Source organism: Columba livia, chromosome 20 (genome assembly GCF_036013475.1).
Source record: "Columba livia isolate bColLiv1 breed racing homer chromosome 20, bColLiv1.pat.W.v2, whole genome shotgun sequence".
Taxonomy (NCBI): Eukaryota; Metazoa; Chordata; class Aves; order Columbiformes; family Columbidae; genus Columba; species Columba livia.
This window is the reverse complement of record NC_088621.1, coordinates 7574540-7590252: the sequence shown is the minus strand read 5'-3', so window position 1 is coordinate 7590252 and position 15713 is coordinate 7574540. Positions and strand designations below refer to the sequence as shown.

The following is a 15713-nucleotide window of genomic DNA, read 5'->3' as shown; positions in this document are numbered from 1 at the left end:
TAGTAGAAATCACAACCTCATAAAGGGTACAGACTTGCAGATAGCCTGGATTTATCAGGATAACTACGGAGTCTTCATCAACAGAGAAAGATCCTAGTGAGGATTTTTTCACAGAAATTAACCATTTGAGTTTTACAGATAGAAACACAAGAGTTCTCCAATGTGTCAACCTCATTAAAGGCCACTGAGGAGGGGCCTTGGGGTTTCCTCATGCTGGCGTCTGCTCAAAAGCTAATTTTACCTTTAAAGTCTTTCTGTTAGTGAACAAGGTGGCCATCCTCTTGCTGTGAAGCTTCAGGCTATTCAACATTCACTGCAGGTTCACAGCTGGAAACGTGTCTCTGCTCTCCTAGCTGCAGATGAAGCGTTCACGGTGATTTTCCTGGCTTTGCTTACCCTTGCTGGCCAGGAAGGGAACAGAAGGGCACACTTGCCTGAGATGGGAACCCATGTGTTTCATCACCTGCCGTTATAAATGGTGTTGGCCTGAGCTTCGTGAAATTCTTTCTCTTCATGAAGTGCCAGAGCCAGAGAATGCACCTCATGGGGGCTCGTGCCACCATACGGCCAAAGGTCAGAAAACAGTTCTGCTGGGCCGCTTCCTCTCAGCACTTTCAAGGCATCTTTGTGCGCGGGATCCGCTTGTGCCTATGTGATTGGAGTGTATTATCTTTTCAACACATTTATCAAGGTCTCAAGAGGTTAAAATAGAAGGAAATAGACTGTCTCAGGGCAGAAAAACAAGCGGAAACTGGAACAAAGTGTTTTTTCCTCAAAGCAGGAAGCCATTCTCGGAGTTTCTTGACAGCAGGGGACTGAAAGACTGTGGAGTTGATTTAAGGCCAATGTGTCGTCTTCCCATCCCCATCAAGAAATCATGGTTGACTGATAATAAAGTGATTGGAAAATTCTTGCTCCCAGGCAGGAAAAAAAACAAGCACAATGAGCCAAAACCACATACCTGTCCCATTTGCTTAGAGAATGTATCTGCTATGCACTTCATATCCATAAAGGCAATTTCCAATCCTTTACCTTCTGTCTAATATGTATATATATATATATATATAATAACAGGTTGAGTAATTGTGATAGAATTCTTCCTAATGCTGATCAACTGATGCAGCTGTTACTAAGACGTTATGAAGAGCGGCTTACCCGCAACGCCCAGTGCCAGTCTCCAGCAACCTGCTTCACGCTTGAGCCGGTGATGTATCCCAAGCCACTGCAAGGAATACGAAGACAAGAGTCAGCCAGAGTGGCACAATCGCAGCTGTTCTTAAACCAACATTTTAAAAGCCACAATGAATTTTGTGTCCTAGGCTCTCCTCTCCTGCAGGAAGAAACATGGGGGATGAAGCTGATGGTGGCTAATGTGTAACTCTTCCCAGCATTGTTGATCTAAAAGTGCTCAAATCTGATGGAAATTTGGACGCTGATCTCAAGTTTATAGCTGACCTTTCAATTTATAGCAGATGGAAACAAAAGACTCAAAAATAATTTATTTCTCAATTCAATTTCTACATCAGGCCTTTCTGTGCACTAATAGGAATACTTAACAATTTTATGTTCACGCTCCCAGTTTAGAAGTGCCCTTCAAGGACACACCATATTCCACCATTAAATTTTTTCTTGCCATTTAATAGTACTTGGTTCTAATTGCCCATGAAGAGATCATTTTCCATGAGCTTGTTAGAAAAAAAAAGAACAATATGCAAGACAGTCTGATTGAAGAACATCAGATCTGAAGCTTGGAAGTCCCTTCTGAAGATAAAGGAGCAACAGGACCATGGATCCAAACCGCTGTTGGATATTGAGATAATGAAGTTCCAGAATCAAACCCAACAGGATGAGTATTTGTCATCTCTTGCTGGTTCACTGAATTCTCTGTAAATACTGGGCATCCTTGGCCCTCTTAGGAAGTTGTTCTTTTCACCAGTTAAGGACTTTGCGATCTCTTTTTCCTTAAGAGCAAATGGACATTTGTGCATTTTATCTCAAGGATAAGTGCTCTAATTTGTAAAACACAGCACCCTAAACCAGAAGTTTTTTCCTGAGCTGGGAAGGATTCAACTGCTGCCCACGTTTTCCCTGCTGGAAACTAATCCACTTTTGCACAGGATGTTGTCCAACTCTGGGAATCAGCATGCAAACTATGCGAACCCAGCCCGTCTACAACCTCATGATAGAGGGTCAGCCATTATTTAAAGAATTTTTAGAAACAATAATAAAAGAAAATCACAGATTCCCTCCTGTCCTGACAATCAGACATTGCATTGGGCTGATAAGGGAACTCAATTGAAAGCAAGCGCCAGAGGAAATAACTACTCCACATGGGAGTCTGTCTGTTGCTTTCGTGAGGCATCCATGGGCTTGGCTCTAAGTTAAGACTGAGTGTGAATGCTCATTACAGTTTCTCTCTTCGCGATTTCTTCTAATTGCTGTTTCAGTGGCAATAGCACTCAAATGGACGGGCCACTGCTATTGCAACTACCGAGTCATCTCAGATTGGCTCAGACACATTTCCCAAACTGAGTCAGACTGGCCAAATTCAAGGTTGGGCAGAATTTGAGCTTAAACTAAAGTATTTTTAAAAGGAAACATTTCAAGTTGTCTATGTTGTAGAACACAATTCTCTTGAAACCTCTGATAACTGGACTGTCACATATAAGCAGGAACCCTGTCACTCACTCCTGAAAACTCAGGCCACTGTCTTAAAAGATCTTGATTTCACAGTAATCTAAATGACATTGGCTAAAGAAGGCCCAGAAGTCAAATTAATCGAAGCAAGGATTCAGAGAACCAATATAACATTATTCAAAATGAGTTTAATTTAGTAACACTAAAAAAAAAGAGTTGGCTAAAATATTTTGATTCCATTTCCACCTCAGTGCTGTAAAAAATAGTAAAATCTGTCCCACTAACTCCCAGAAGTCACGTGAACCGGGGCTAGAAAAAGAATCCAATTCCTGCAACTAATTAGTCACTAATCACAATATCTTCCTGTCTAAACCAAAGACAGAAGAACTATCATCATTAGCAACTTAAGATCTGTGTGAGCTTACTTGGAAAGCCAAAAGCAGATGAGAGCAGCAGTTACGTCACTTACCTGCCAAGAGGAATTGCGAAGTAGAAAACAGACAGCATCAGGGTCCTCGTGTTTTTGGTGAAAAGGTCTCCTATGATGGTTGGTGCAATAGTGGAGTAACTTGCTTCGCCGATGCCAACCAGGCCTCGTGAGAGCACAAGCAGCCAGAAATACTGAGAAAAGAAAGAAAACACCTTTTAGCAGGTCTCCCCTTGTCTTTTCGAATTCAGGATGAACAGCAGAAGAGGCATAAATAGGGAAATATAAACCCATGTGGGCGGAAAGTGACCCCCTTGTATGCATTTATTTTTTAAAACCCCAGGCTCTTTTCATGTGTCTCTTTCTGGAGAAGGAGAATATTTTTTGTGAAGATTTATAGGCATGAAATAAAAGTAATAATAATAATACATGTTTACCCAGTGACTCTCCAGAGATCCCCTAAGGCAGCAGAAGACCCGTGGTTTATTCTCAGGAGGCAGCTTGCTCTTGTTAAACCCAAGTGGAACGTGGAAGGTTTGGGGAGGTGGGTGAGTGTTATGAGTCTTGCACTGGGATCCCAAAAAATCAATAACAGCCCCAACTTCCCCAGCCTGCCAGGGGACAAGTTAGGATTAGTGAGATCCTAAAGGCTCTTCAAAGCTGTGAAAGACTTGAACCTGCCATCTCCCAATTTTTTTTCATTCATTAGAAGCTACGGAAGAAGGGAAGTTTGTTCACAGGTGCTAAGCACCTCTCACACTCCATTTTCCACAAATAAAAGCAGAAATCTCCCCTTCGCAGCAGGAAAGCAGAGTAATTCAACACTGAACACTTTGGAAAAAACTCAGGAGAATTACGTGGCCTTCTGAGTAAAAGGCAACCCAAGAGAATGAGGAGATGGACTCGACGTTCAGCATAACACAGCCTCAAATGGACAAAAGGGATTGTTCATCTGATAGAATTCTCTTCATGGCCCATTTCCTTGTTTCCATAAACTGCAAGGACCTGATTTTCAAGCCAATCTCTTTCACTATACTTGCAGTTTTCTAGGTGCTGTGTGTGAAGGCATAAGGCACAACACTTTGATGCCTAAATATCCGATATATACGCACAGTCAAGTTCTCAGACATCCAAGCAGCCTGAGCTACACCCAGAAGTAACTGCAGGTCCAGAAATTAAACAGTCAACCGCAGAAAAACTGTAAGCACAGGGCAATCTATTTCTACAAATCTAACCTCTACAAATTCTCAATTTACTGTTACTATTCTACGGCTCATTTGTGAGGAAAACAGCAGGGATTATGATATGCCCTTAAACATGAAAGCACTTTGAGAACAACAAGCAATTACTGATTCCCTTTCTACAGATGGGGAGCAGTGGAGTTACAGGGCAGCGACGTCGTGCCCTACAGCAAAGCTCAGCCGGAGCACAAGGCTCTTGTTCTCAAACATGGGAATGCCAGGCAGCCATCAAGCCACGTGCGTCCATCATAAATACATCCATCAGCAGACAAAAATCTACCACTGACACGTTTTCATTGTTGTCCTCGCTCTAATCCCCTGGTTGAAAGGAATTTCTTGATGATTCCTATAGTCGCTCGAAACACTTTTGAACACTCTTCAGTTCCTCTTATTTTGACGTAAATTCTGCATGAATGCCTATTTTCTGAGTGTATATAAAGTTCCCGGTTTGCTGGCATGGCAGTTGCAGAGCTGCAATCATTCATGTATCTCCCATAAGCTGCACATCCACATCAGCCACACGTGGGTGTTTGCAGAAAGGGCAATACTGTGACTCACGCTTCTTAATTTCTGCCAATTACCCAACGCTGAACCACCCCACTGCAGAAATATGCTGACAATGATTGGCGCACAGGTAACCAATGCATTTGGAATGAGCAACAGTATTTATAACATGCTGAATGACTTAGTCACGCAGAATTAGAGAGCAGGGGAACTAGAGGCTGATTTTGGTTTCTTAAAAAGTTCCAATCTGAATCACAGAGAGGGTGACGGGTAAAATAGTCACCTGCCAGACCTGGAGTGAGTATGCAGACAGCTCTTGGTACACCTGTAGAATGACAAGTTTGCAAATGCACTGGATGTTCCTCAAATCTGAAATACCTACACAAAAATGACTCAAGTTTGTGCTCACCCGCCAGTATCACTCGCAGTGAATGCACTGGATAGGAATTTCTCCCCAGTAATGCTGTTGAAGGCTCCTCCTCCTGTGTAAAGCAGGAAAACTGTACAAAGTTTTCCTGTTGTGGTGAAGTGTGACTCGGTTCCATCAATACCATTGAATCAGAGTCTCCATACAATGAAATCATCTGCAACAAGTAACGTGTTCATTCTTCTCCCCGACTCCTCCTCCCTGGTTATCCCATGTTTCCACACTTCAAATATCTCTTTAATATCTAATCTATGTTCCCTGAAGCAGTGGTATCCAAATTTACGTAATGAGATTCTGACTTCAGTTGGCAATACAAGGAGTCTTATAAAAGCGTAAGCTACATAAAGACATGAATGGTATCACCCTTTTGAGATGCTATATTGGAGACTACGGACAATGCAGCTATTTAGGTGTAACAACTAGGCAAAATACATAGAAGTCTAAAACACTATTAGGGAAATATTTATAATGAGTTCTATATTGTGCCAGGTTTTAGAGCTCTATATCTAGGATTAAAGAGTTGATTCCTCATCCCACTGAAAGACCTCCAAAATTCTTGTGCTGCTACTCATTTGGACCCCCAGAGCACTGGTCCCCAAACTAGACCCCATGAACCGCTGGTCCCCAAACCACTACGTGTGCATACTGCCATTTCATGTGTGTGTATTTATATACACATTTATATCCACATAACACAGCTCTGTGTGTATGTGAACATGTCAACCAACACAAACAAATGGGGAAGTCAGATATGGCCCCGGCAGAGGAAGCTCCGTTCTCCCCCAGCTGTAGCAGGACATTTCTACCATTTCCTCTGCACTAGATTTCCCCCCAAGTGCTTTTTCCTCTTTGTCCTACCCCAGGATTCTCAGCAGTTTAGTGAGACAAAAAGGGCTGACACCACCAAATTCTCCTCTACATCATCTGTGCTTAAAAGTAGTACAGGCAGCTGAGACTTGTAAGTGAATTTCAGTGCTCCTCAAACAGAAATTGATATATATTGAAGCAGCTTATTCTTTTCTACATTACTTTGGAGCTCTTCTGTAATTTGTTCATCTGTGCAAATAGTCCTCACTCTAGCAGGAAAATTGACAACATCTCAGTCAGCTTCCAGCACCCGGGCTTATTCCTTTTCTATAGGTTAAGCCCAGAAACCTCAATACTTCAGCGTCTTTTTCCTGGGTCAGTGCTTGTAACTGAAGTTTTTTGAAGCAAAGAGCTATTAGAGCAAACAACACCCCCAAACAGATGAGTTTTGGAAGGGATGCAGATCCTTATGCCTCAGGGAATGCACCCATCACTAACAGGAAAGTGCTACCTACTCACTTCTAAATTTCTTAAATTAGCAGCAAATCATAGGCAAGAACAGTGATGGATCATGGGGACAGATGGCCCTGGTCTGATTGCTGTTGTCAATGACATTATCCCATTAGAAGCTATAGGCTGGACACAATCCTTTCAGAATTTTCATCTGAAAAAAGCTTTCATGCTTAAATATTTATAATATGCCAAAAGACAGTTAATGTATTTTCTCTGCAGAGTATGACATGGTTTATATGCATATTTTAATACTGACTTTACTCTCAATCTCATGCACACGTAAATGTTTGATGGCCTAGGACACGTGACTGGCTCTAATCATGTTTGGACAAACCTTCTAATTATACATTTATCCTAGTTGTATAGGCCATTGAGTAATACACATTTTAATAGCTCTAATTACAGCTTTAACTTTTTTCTCTCTTTTTAATTAGTTAACAAAAGGAATTAAGCCACAGTTCTTTAAAAGATTAGCTGTCAGTGATAAACCTATAATCTGCCAAATATGTGTACAATGCTGAACCACCAGATTTACTGTCTAACGAATCATATGATCCTTAAGCTTCGGTTATTAAGTATTTGCATTTGAATGTGGAGTGGCTTGTAAGGGCCCCACAAAACAAGCTGAATACACGTTTCTTTCAGATTGAGGACACACGGACGGATGAGATCACACAGATACAGTTAACCTAACCGTGCAAGCCACATTTTGGACTGATGCTGCTGGTCTAAAAGAAGGATTTTATTGTACAGCTACAGCAACTGCACCTGCAGCCTTTCCTATACGAGGATATTGAGTTAACCTTCTACAGTTTCTACATTTAGCTTCTGTAAAAGAGGGCTCAGCACCATGAAATTCCATATTTGAACTGCTGAGGTTTGCCATATTTTCCTTCTTTTATTATATAAACATTATGCAGCAAAGAAGGACATAGTGTCAGGGTTTGCATACTTGGAAAGAAGACGTGCATAAGGAAAACCATCCATGCCACCAGGCAGCTGGGATCACCACACAAAGCCTAAAGAAAATGTGTGTGGAGTGACAATAAACTAAGAAGAAAGCAGTGGGATTGATTTAATTTCCCTGAGTTTCCTGAGCAAAGTCAGCTGAACTGTACTGCACTTCTACAGCTGGCAGGGACAACACCCAGGGTACCGCGGCAGTCACAAGTCATCAGTCAGAGCAACTGAAGACAGACAAACCTGGAATAGTGCAGGAGCCGGCTGATCAAAGTAAAACCCGCAGGGCTCCAGTGTATATTCAAGGGCTGCGCAACTGTGGTCCCTTTTGACACCTACACTCACGTGCAAGCATTTGCCTCTCCTGAGCAGAACCTCTATTTTCTGGCCAGGCAAACACTCTTTCCTCTTGCACTGCATTAAGTTTTCCCAGCCGCATCAGTACCTTGCAGGGATCTAAGCGGTTAAAATCACACACCACACCCTTCACCGCAGGTGGCAAAACGTACCACTGACCATGATGCAAACCAAACCAGGGACGGGCTTCTGAGTATCGGGGTTGTGACTAAGAGCATCAAATTCCAGCTCATTAGCTGAGAGGCACTAGGAGAGCTGAGCAATGGAATGACATTACAAATGCAGGTGACATCTTCGTTTAAACACTAACCACTCCATTTCTCTTAGCCCTCACCTTTAAGAATCTGAAAGTTCCCAAGTCAAACGCGGACACTGACATATCATAAAAGACAAGATGATATTAAATGATGATGTTTTAAATTCCATTCTGTGCCTGGATGGATGGCAAAGGCTACGGGAGGATAGATAAGCCTAAATACACCTTCCACCTCTGTGCACCCCTACGGCATCACAAATTTTAAACAGCTACAACCAAGGCACCCGGTTTCCAGTGATGGATATAGGTCCTGGCTCCACACACTCGGTAGGAATGGTGTGTCAGACCTGGATACGGACCACAAAGTTACACGCCCTGCCTTCTCAAACACGAATGGTTCTAACTCTCTTTTAATAAAAGGAGAATAAATATCGTAAAGAGCTAGAGAGGGGTTACAAATGTAGTACTGGTGAATTGTTCTGTGCCAATACCCAAGAATGTGTTTTCCTGTAAAGTTCAGGCCAGATTTCATGCCAAATTTTGGCCATTTGCTGTCTTCCTGTCTGGGAAATCTTTGGCAGGAACAAAGAAAGACGAGTATCTACCTTAATCTACAAGCACTCTTAACTAATCCCTCATGGGCATTGCCATCGGAGACCAAAATACAAAATAACATGTGGGTAGACCTGTTCGCTGTGATGTTTTGTTGGTCAGTACTTTTCTCCCCCATTATTAGGTTGGGTGAGCACTGTTTTCAGGATTTCCTACAACCAAAAGGAGATGATTACGTTTAACCTCTGTGTGGCATAGATAGCGACGAGCCAGGATACATGCTAGTGTGGGGTCTGGTTGACAACAGGTTGATGAGATGAGTTATCAGCTCTGATGCAATGCTGCGAGCTATCAGTATTTTATCTGTTTTCTGTAGAGATACAAGTGCACTTAGAAGTTCAAGTTACAGTTACCTGATAAATAAAACTATAAACTACCCTTCTCATCTCCAACAAGATGTTCTTTCCTTATCAGAAGTGAATCATGCTCGCAGGCTGGTCTGGGAGACATTCACTACAGTTGCTGGTTCTTTCGCCATTTGGCCCATTGCAGAGCAGTGATTTGGTTCAGAATCCTCTTTTCTTCCCTCACTGTGTGTGTCATCACTTACCCACAACCACTTTTCACTTCCCATCTCTTTACAATCACAACTGCTTTTTAAGTCACCACTTCACCCCTTTCCCATAACTTCTATCACCATTGGAGTCTACTTAAGTTGTACAGTTTCCTCCCTTCAAACAGAACTCTTGATGCCAAGTCCATCTTCCATCACCTTTTCAAACTGTTCTTCTCTCCTTTGCATGCACGTCACAAAATCAGGGAATGGTTGAGACTGGAAGGGACCTCTAGTCTCTGAAACTTTAATACGCTTGATTAATCATTTGCTCGAGGGCCAACATAGAAATCCTTTGCAATTTGGATGGATGGACTTATACTATAGCTTCTAAAGCAGTCTGGTTCTTCTGCAGCATCCACCTACACTATGCCAAACAATTCAAAACTGTGGCTCATTTTGTATGCATTAAGTGTCCAACCAATTCTCAGCTCTAAGCACCTCACCTTTGAACAATTCCCCTTTGGGAAAATTCAGCTGGTATTCAGAGACCCGCAAGGAGGAGAAGAGAGACTACAGCAAGCAGAAAGGGAACAAAATACATATTTAAAAATAGAAATGAGCAAGGGAGATGAAGCAAAGTCCACTCACCTTTCCTTTGATTGTCTCTAGTATTTGCTAATGGCTTTAATTCTCCCAGGTGACCTGTTAGGCACACTTAATTGAATGTGGAAAGTTTTATTTGGAAATATGCTTAAGATTGCGGCTGATTAAAGCATCCTTATTTTACGAGATTTATATCATTATTTAGTACATAAAAATAACCAGTGAAGACTGTAAGATATTCCTTTTTCACTCATCACACCCTTCAATCAGCAACTAAAGTGTTTAACAACTGGATACCTACAGAGAGGCTCTAAAGTGAAGCACCTAATTAAGCTCTCTGGGGAAAACAACAAAAACAAAACCACCCGGGAAGCAGCAAGACTCCCACAGAGCTCCCCAGAGTCGGCAGGGAGCTGCTCTGCGCTTCACGGGTACCAAATCAGAGCCAAGATTTTCTTTGCTACTTGTAAATTTTGCACGTGCAATTGCCTTTCAACATTCAAATTGCAACATCTGGAATCCAAGTTCCCATCGCTGCCCTCCCTTCAAACCTGTGGCAGTCCCGAGAGACTCTTCTGTTGCTTTTCAATCATTTTTTGGGTAGCACCAAAAGAAAAAGAGGGGGAAAAAAACCCAATTCCTATTCTCCATCCAACTAGGTAATGTAATTACATGACACTGGGTGATGAAGCAGCAGCACCGGGTTTTGTCAATAGCCTCGGTTAAGACAAAGCAGCATTTCAGCTTTCTAATTGAAGGGCTTTTCATCTGATCGACCTGCCTGTGGTAAAAATATTACAGGACGTTCAAATGGAGGGATTGATGTTCTTGTCAGTTTAGCCTCTTGGTCATTAATATTACATTAATGACAGGGATCTGGAAGGTAAATGGAAGGAATGTAACGGATTGGCTGGTTTATTCAGCTGAACACCAGCCGGTGGAGTGCCGCATTTGTAGCTTCTTATAAAATAGACCGTAAAAGAAATGTTGTCAAATAAATCACAGGGATCATGAAGAGCCCCGTGTTACTGGTCCCTGCTTGGACACCGACTTAAAGCAATTCTGTTCATCCTGTGCCTCTGGTGTGAGACACAGAGGAGTCCGTAGCATTTCACATGGCTGGAATAGGGTCGTTTATCCACGTTACAAAACAATTACATGCAGCTCGGCCAGAATGTATCTTCCAAAACAGCTCCCCTGAGAACCTTAATAGTTCTGGGTCAGAAACAAACTGTTGCTTTTTGTTTCAGATCTGTCAGGTGGAACACACTTATCAGCGTTTGCAACAAGCATCCCTGGCACTGGGCACTGTCACCATTCCCTTCCTGAGACGTGCAAAGGCAACCATAACAATCACAAAAACAGGGACTGAGAGAACTACAATGCGTTTTTGCAACTGTGGCAGCAACGCAAGGTTCTCGATGCAAAAGTTTTAAAATCCTAATAGCTGGAATATGACCTGGCATACACAAAGCTAAGGAACATTCACAGGCAGTAACAGGCTGCTGTGATGAGTCACAAGCGAAGACTGAATCCAAGCAACCCAGCTGTCAACAGACACCAGAGTTTTCAGAACAAATAGTTACAAGTATTGGTACACAACACTAACACCATCTCCACCTTCAACGAACTCTATAGAAACGTGGGAGATCCAACCACATCAACCCGATGGGCTGTTTGGCTCATACACTCTGTGCTTTGGACCAAGTCTTAAAGCAAAATTTAGTTAAATCCGACCGACAGGTCTGGTTTTTGGAGAGCACAACCCCATAGTCCTGGCCCTGAGACACCTGCAGAAACTGATTTCTCAGCATCCTTTGAAAAAAGCACCAGCCAAACGAGACACCCAGGTGTGGATGTTTTGCCCTACGTGCATCTTCAAGGGTAGAAAGAGATTTGAGAGTCCATGAAGGACACATTTTTATGGTCTACATCTGAGAGATATCTCATTTTAGCATCAAATTTCCAGAGGGAAACTGATGCATCTATCAATTCCTCCTACCTAGCAGCTTTTTCTTATTCATGATCTTCAAACAGTTGTTATTTTGCTAGTTGAAGCGTTATTAATTGGCAAGGTTTTATCATGCTGCAGTTCCATTTCATTCTCTACAGCCAGACTATTTGACAAAATGACAACCCTATTTAACTATATTAAATACATTTGCATGTTCTGTCACTATCTTCTCATGAGACTATGTCAATCATGTTTTCAGACATGGTGATCAGCACCATTCCCAGAGATTTCCAGCTCAAAATCTATTACATGGGTTTGAGATTAGTATTCTAATTCAACACTATCTGAATTGCAAATGCAGTGTTTTGTGTAGCATGTGAACTTTACGCATTTAAAAAGAAATGTCAACACTTCAAAAGACTAATTTAGCACCTGGTACTAAGAGATTTCCCATCTTCACACTATTTACACGTTACTCAGAACACAATGGTCCTTTTTTCAGCCTTTCTGCATGACCCAGGAGGCCGCAGACTGTGTGTGCCATTGAAGAAGCACTGACACATCCTACAGCATGAGTGATGCTTTTGGAGCAGCAGGCAACCATGAGCTCGACCAAAGAAAAGCCCAAATCCTGACTTTTGCATTTGAACACAAAGCCAAAGAGGCTAAATAACACTTCCCCTCTCTCCTGCATCCTGTTTTTCAAGACAATGTGCACAACCTTCAAGAACCACCAAGGTCCTTCTAATACAAAGTTTAGATTGGTACTTTCACCTGCAAAACTCACTCTACTGAGACTAAAATTGGGTCGAATTAATTGTTTTATTTGTGAGGCATCATTAAGCAAGCTCTCCTGAAGAATCATGCTTCTGTCCACGTCATAAGCCCCATGAGAACAAGCCATGAGCTGCCCCACTTACATCCATGCTAAGTATGTATCAGCTTACATCCTTAAATAAACAGTAATAATTCTCCAGACCTGCATTTGAACACCCCAGTGGAGCACAAAGGGACATGTTCTGCCTTCCCAGCCTGGCACCCTCTTAATACCCTCAATACACAATATTCTGGGAAGCTTCTTTCCAAAGGAACAGGATCACCTGGTGCCATCCAGACACTGCGGTAATGACTTGCTTTGATTCCTGAACTCATTTGACCAAGCCAGACCCCCCCACCAGTGAAGCACAGCATGGAACAGTGGAGCACTGCACTGGGAACGGCTTGTGCTCCTCAGGTCACAACCACTACTGCAAGGATCATCTTAAGCTGATAGGAAATTTTATAATTCCTTACTCTGTATTTTAACATTTGCTTAGAAACTTACATGCAGTTCTTTTTATTTTTCCCCACCCAGCTGGTTCAGTCCATCTATTTAAGGAGCATTTTCCTTTTCTTTCATTCCTGAAATGTTTTAAATAAGGCTGAGCTTAAGATGTTGTAATAATTATTCATAAAGCACAATGTTAAAGCATTATAGAAGCTTCCAACAAGACAAGGTTGAAGCAATAAGACCTCCTTTTTGTGTTCCATCAGCATGCTCTGGGGTTAGGCCCCTGCTGCAGTACGACAAACAGAATATACATTTTAATAGACAACACAAGAAGAAGGAATTCTTCAAAGACACACACAACCTGGCAATGCAATAAATATGCCTTCTATCCTCTGCCTCCTCAGCAAATAACTGACCCAGGTGAGGTTTCCTGCTCAGGCACAATGAGGCAGGAGAGGTGGGATGATCGTTACCGCAGGCGTTGTGTCCAAACCATCCATTAACTGAGAGAGCAGCTGAACTTTCCTATTCCTCAGCCTAGAGACTGTAAATTCAGGTTTCTGCATAAAAACGGGACAAAGCTGCAAAGGTGTTAGGCCTGTAAAGATCTTTCATGCTGGCTCCACAGTCCCCAGCTGTTGTCTCTAGGCATTTTCATGATCCCACGAAACAGCACCAAATGTCAGCACATTGATTTAAAACGATATAGGGTCTGACTCAGTTCCCACAAAGACACACAAAAGGTTGCCACAGACTTCCAAAGGAGGAGCTGAATCAGAACCACAATCACAGATCCTACGATAACGATTTCAACATCTTCCAGTAACCCAGATAACCAACGGTCCTCTAAAAAAAGAGCGGAGGCAATTACAGGGAGCACTCACAGAGCCCCACTGCAAATTAGCTTAAAGCCTGGAGCCTATTTCTTGATACTCTCACAGCATAAACCTCTGTCCACCTGGTCCATAAAATGCCTGAGCTCTGAGGAGCAATTCTGACATTTCGTTTTAATGAACCGGCGATAGAAGCCTCTGCGGCAGCACGCGTCACTCCAGGTAACTTATGATGCTCAGCAACAGAAACATCTCTTCTTATTTCAGCATCCACAGATCTTGCGTGATTTCAGACCAATTAATGACCCAAAAGTATGCAGCAGAGGGCAGGAGGCACACTTATCTGATCAGGGTGATTTGAGAAGTTTGAATGGGATGTGATGCCAAACTGCCGCTACCTGGGGAAGGTGGGACTTGGGAGCTGTAAGCTTGATTGATCTTGGGTCCCAAAGCGGAGAGAGCAGACCCAATCTTGTTCCAGACACCCTGCAGACAGGACAACCTGTGTATGGTACAAACAGTCCTTGCAACAGTTTCTTTAAGTTCATTTTCCTCAACAGATGAACAAGCTTTCTGAGTAAGCTTTGGAACTATACTCTGTCTCCCTCCCGGCAGCCATCACCAGCTGTGTTTTCAGTAACTCTTCCCAAACGTGTTACAGATACATGGATGCAGATACTGGAGGGAAAAAACCCCAACAGAACAGAAAATATAACACTTCAATTTCTGATAACACCTATGAAAAACCTCCTCCTCCCACAGATTGGCTTTTTTGGGCTGGTGCTCTGAGAACACCCTATACCTGTTTTTCATTCATAGTTTCCCTTGGAAAAGGGACAAGGTAGGAATATAAAGCCGTCAGGAGACAAACACGACAGTAATTCTGCCCTCTATTTCAGCAAGCTGCAACTGTTGCATCTATATAAATCTTCTCCCATCTCTTCTGTCCTAGATCAGCAAAATCTGAGGGAACAATGAGGACCCAAGAATCAAGAGCTCAAACCATTACACTTGTCTGTGCAAGAGAAGATGTTGCTCTTACATGAAAACAGTTTCCTATACAGTATTTGGTATCAATATATATATATATATTACCCACCCTAATATCTTCTTCTGTGATAAGATGACGCGGTGGACTGTATTCTTCCTGAGCAGTCTAGCAAAAGGGCAATTGTGCAGAAATCCAAATGCCAATAGCAAATGTTCACCTGTAGAATTCCAGTACCACGTTTAAGGCTGGCAAAACCCACGAGAGCCAAGGAACAGCCCTCGGCCCCGAGCCCGTGTCAGTGCCAGCCCTGTCAGCAATCACACGCGAGGGAAGGGACTGAATGCTGTGCTGCCGACTTCACTAAGTTGCTCAGGAGAATGTGATTTGCTTTCTTTCTAAAAGACAGTTCTGCTCAAAAATAAAAAATAATAGGATGGAACAGTGGGATATAAGCATTCCAGTAATTCATGGTGACTTCAAAGTTAACGCTCAGTACCCGTCTAACGTAAGAGCTGATGGCTTGGGGCTTTTAGTTCTGTTTGTTTCTGGTTCTCAGACTGTGGATTTATCTTACACAGTGGAAGCAGAGCAACAGAAGCTCTGTGTTTTATAACATAACTTCTACCAGCGCATGTAAGACCAAAGGGGTTTATTATGTTTTTTTCTTAGAGTGAATCATCGTGTGTAGGGGCATGGGGTTGGTTTATGTTTACATTTTTTAAAATTAAACCAGCTAACCATTTGTTCCACACGGCACATCGTTTGTTGCTTCTCTTTTAGCACTCCTTGAAAGACAAGCTCTGGAAATAAATATACATCTGGCAA

General features: G+C 42.4%; 1 protein-coding gene across 3 annotated transcripts in view; it reads right to left on the bottom strand.

Annotated features, from left to right (window-relative positions):
* LOC102091424 (sphingosine-1-phosphate transporter SPNS2) overlaps nucleotides 1-15713 on the bottom strand; it is a 122870-nt gene that overhangs the window by 45475 nt on the left and 61682 nt on the right. For all 3 annotated transcript variants that reach the window (XR_010467277.1, XR_010467276.1, XM_065036503.1), the window contains exons 4-5: nucleotides 3107-3258; nucleotides 1156-1222 (exon numbers count right to left, since the gene is read on the bottom strand). Coding sequence is in view for 1 of the 3 variants with exons in the window: in XM_065036503.1 (XP_064892575.1) it covers nucleotides 1156-1222; nucleotides 3107-3258 (219 nt within the window). In the remaining 2 variants the exon portion in view is untranslated. The remainder of the gene's footprint in view (nucleotides 1-1155; nucleotides 1223-3106; nucleotides 3259-15713) is intronic.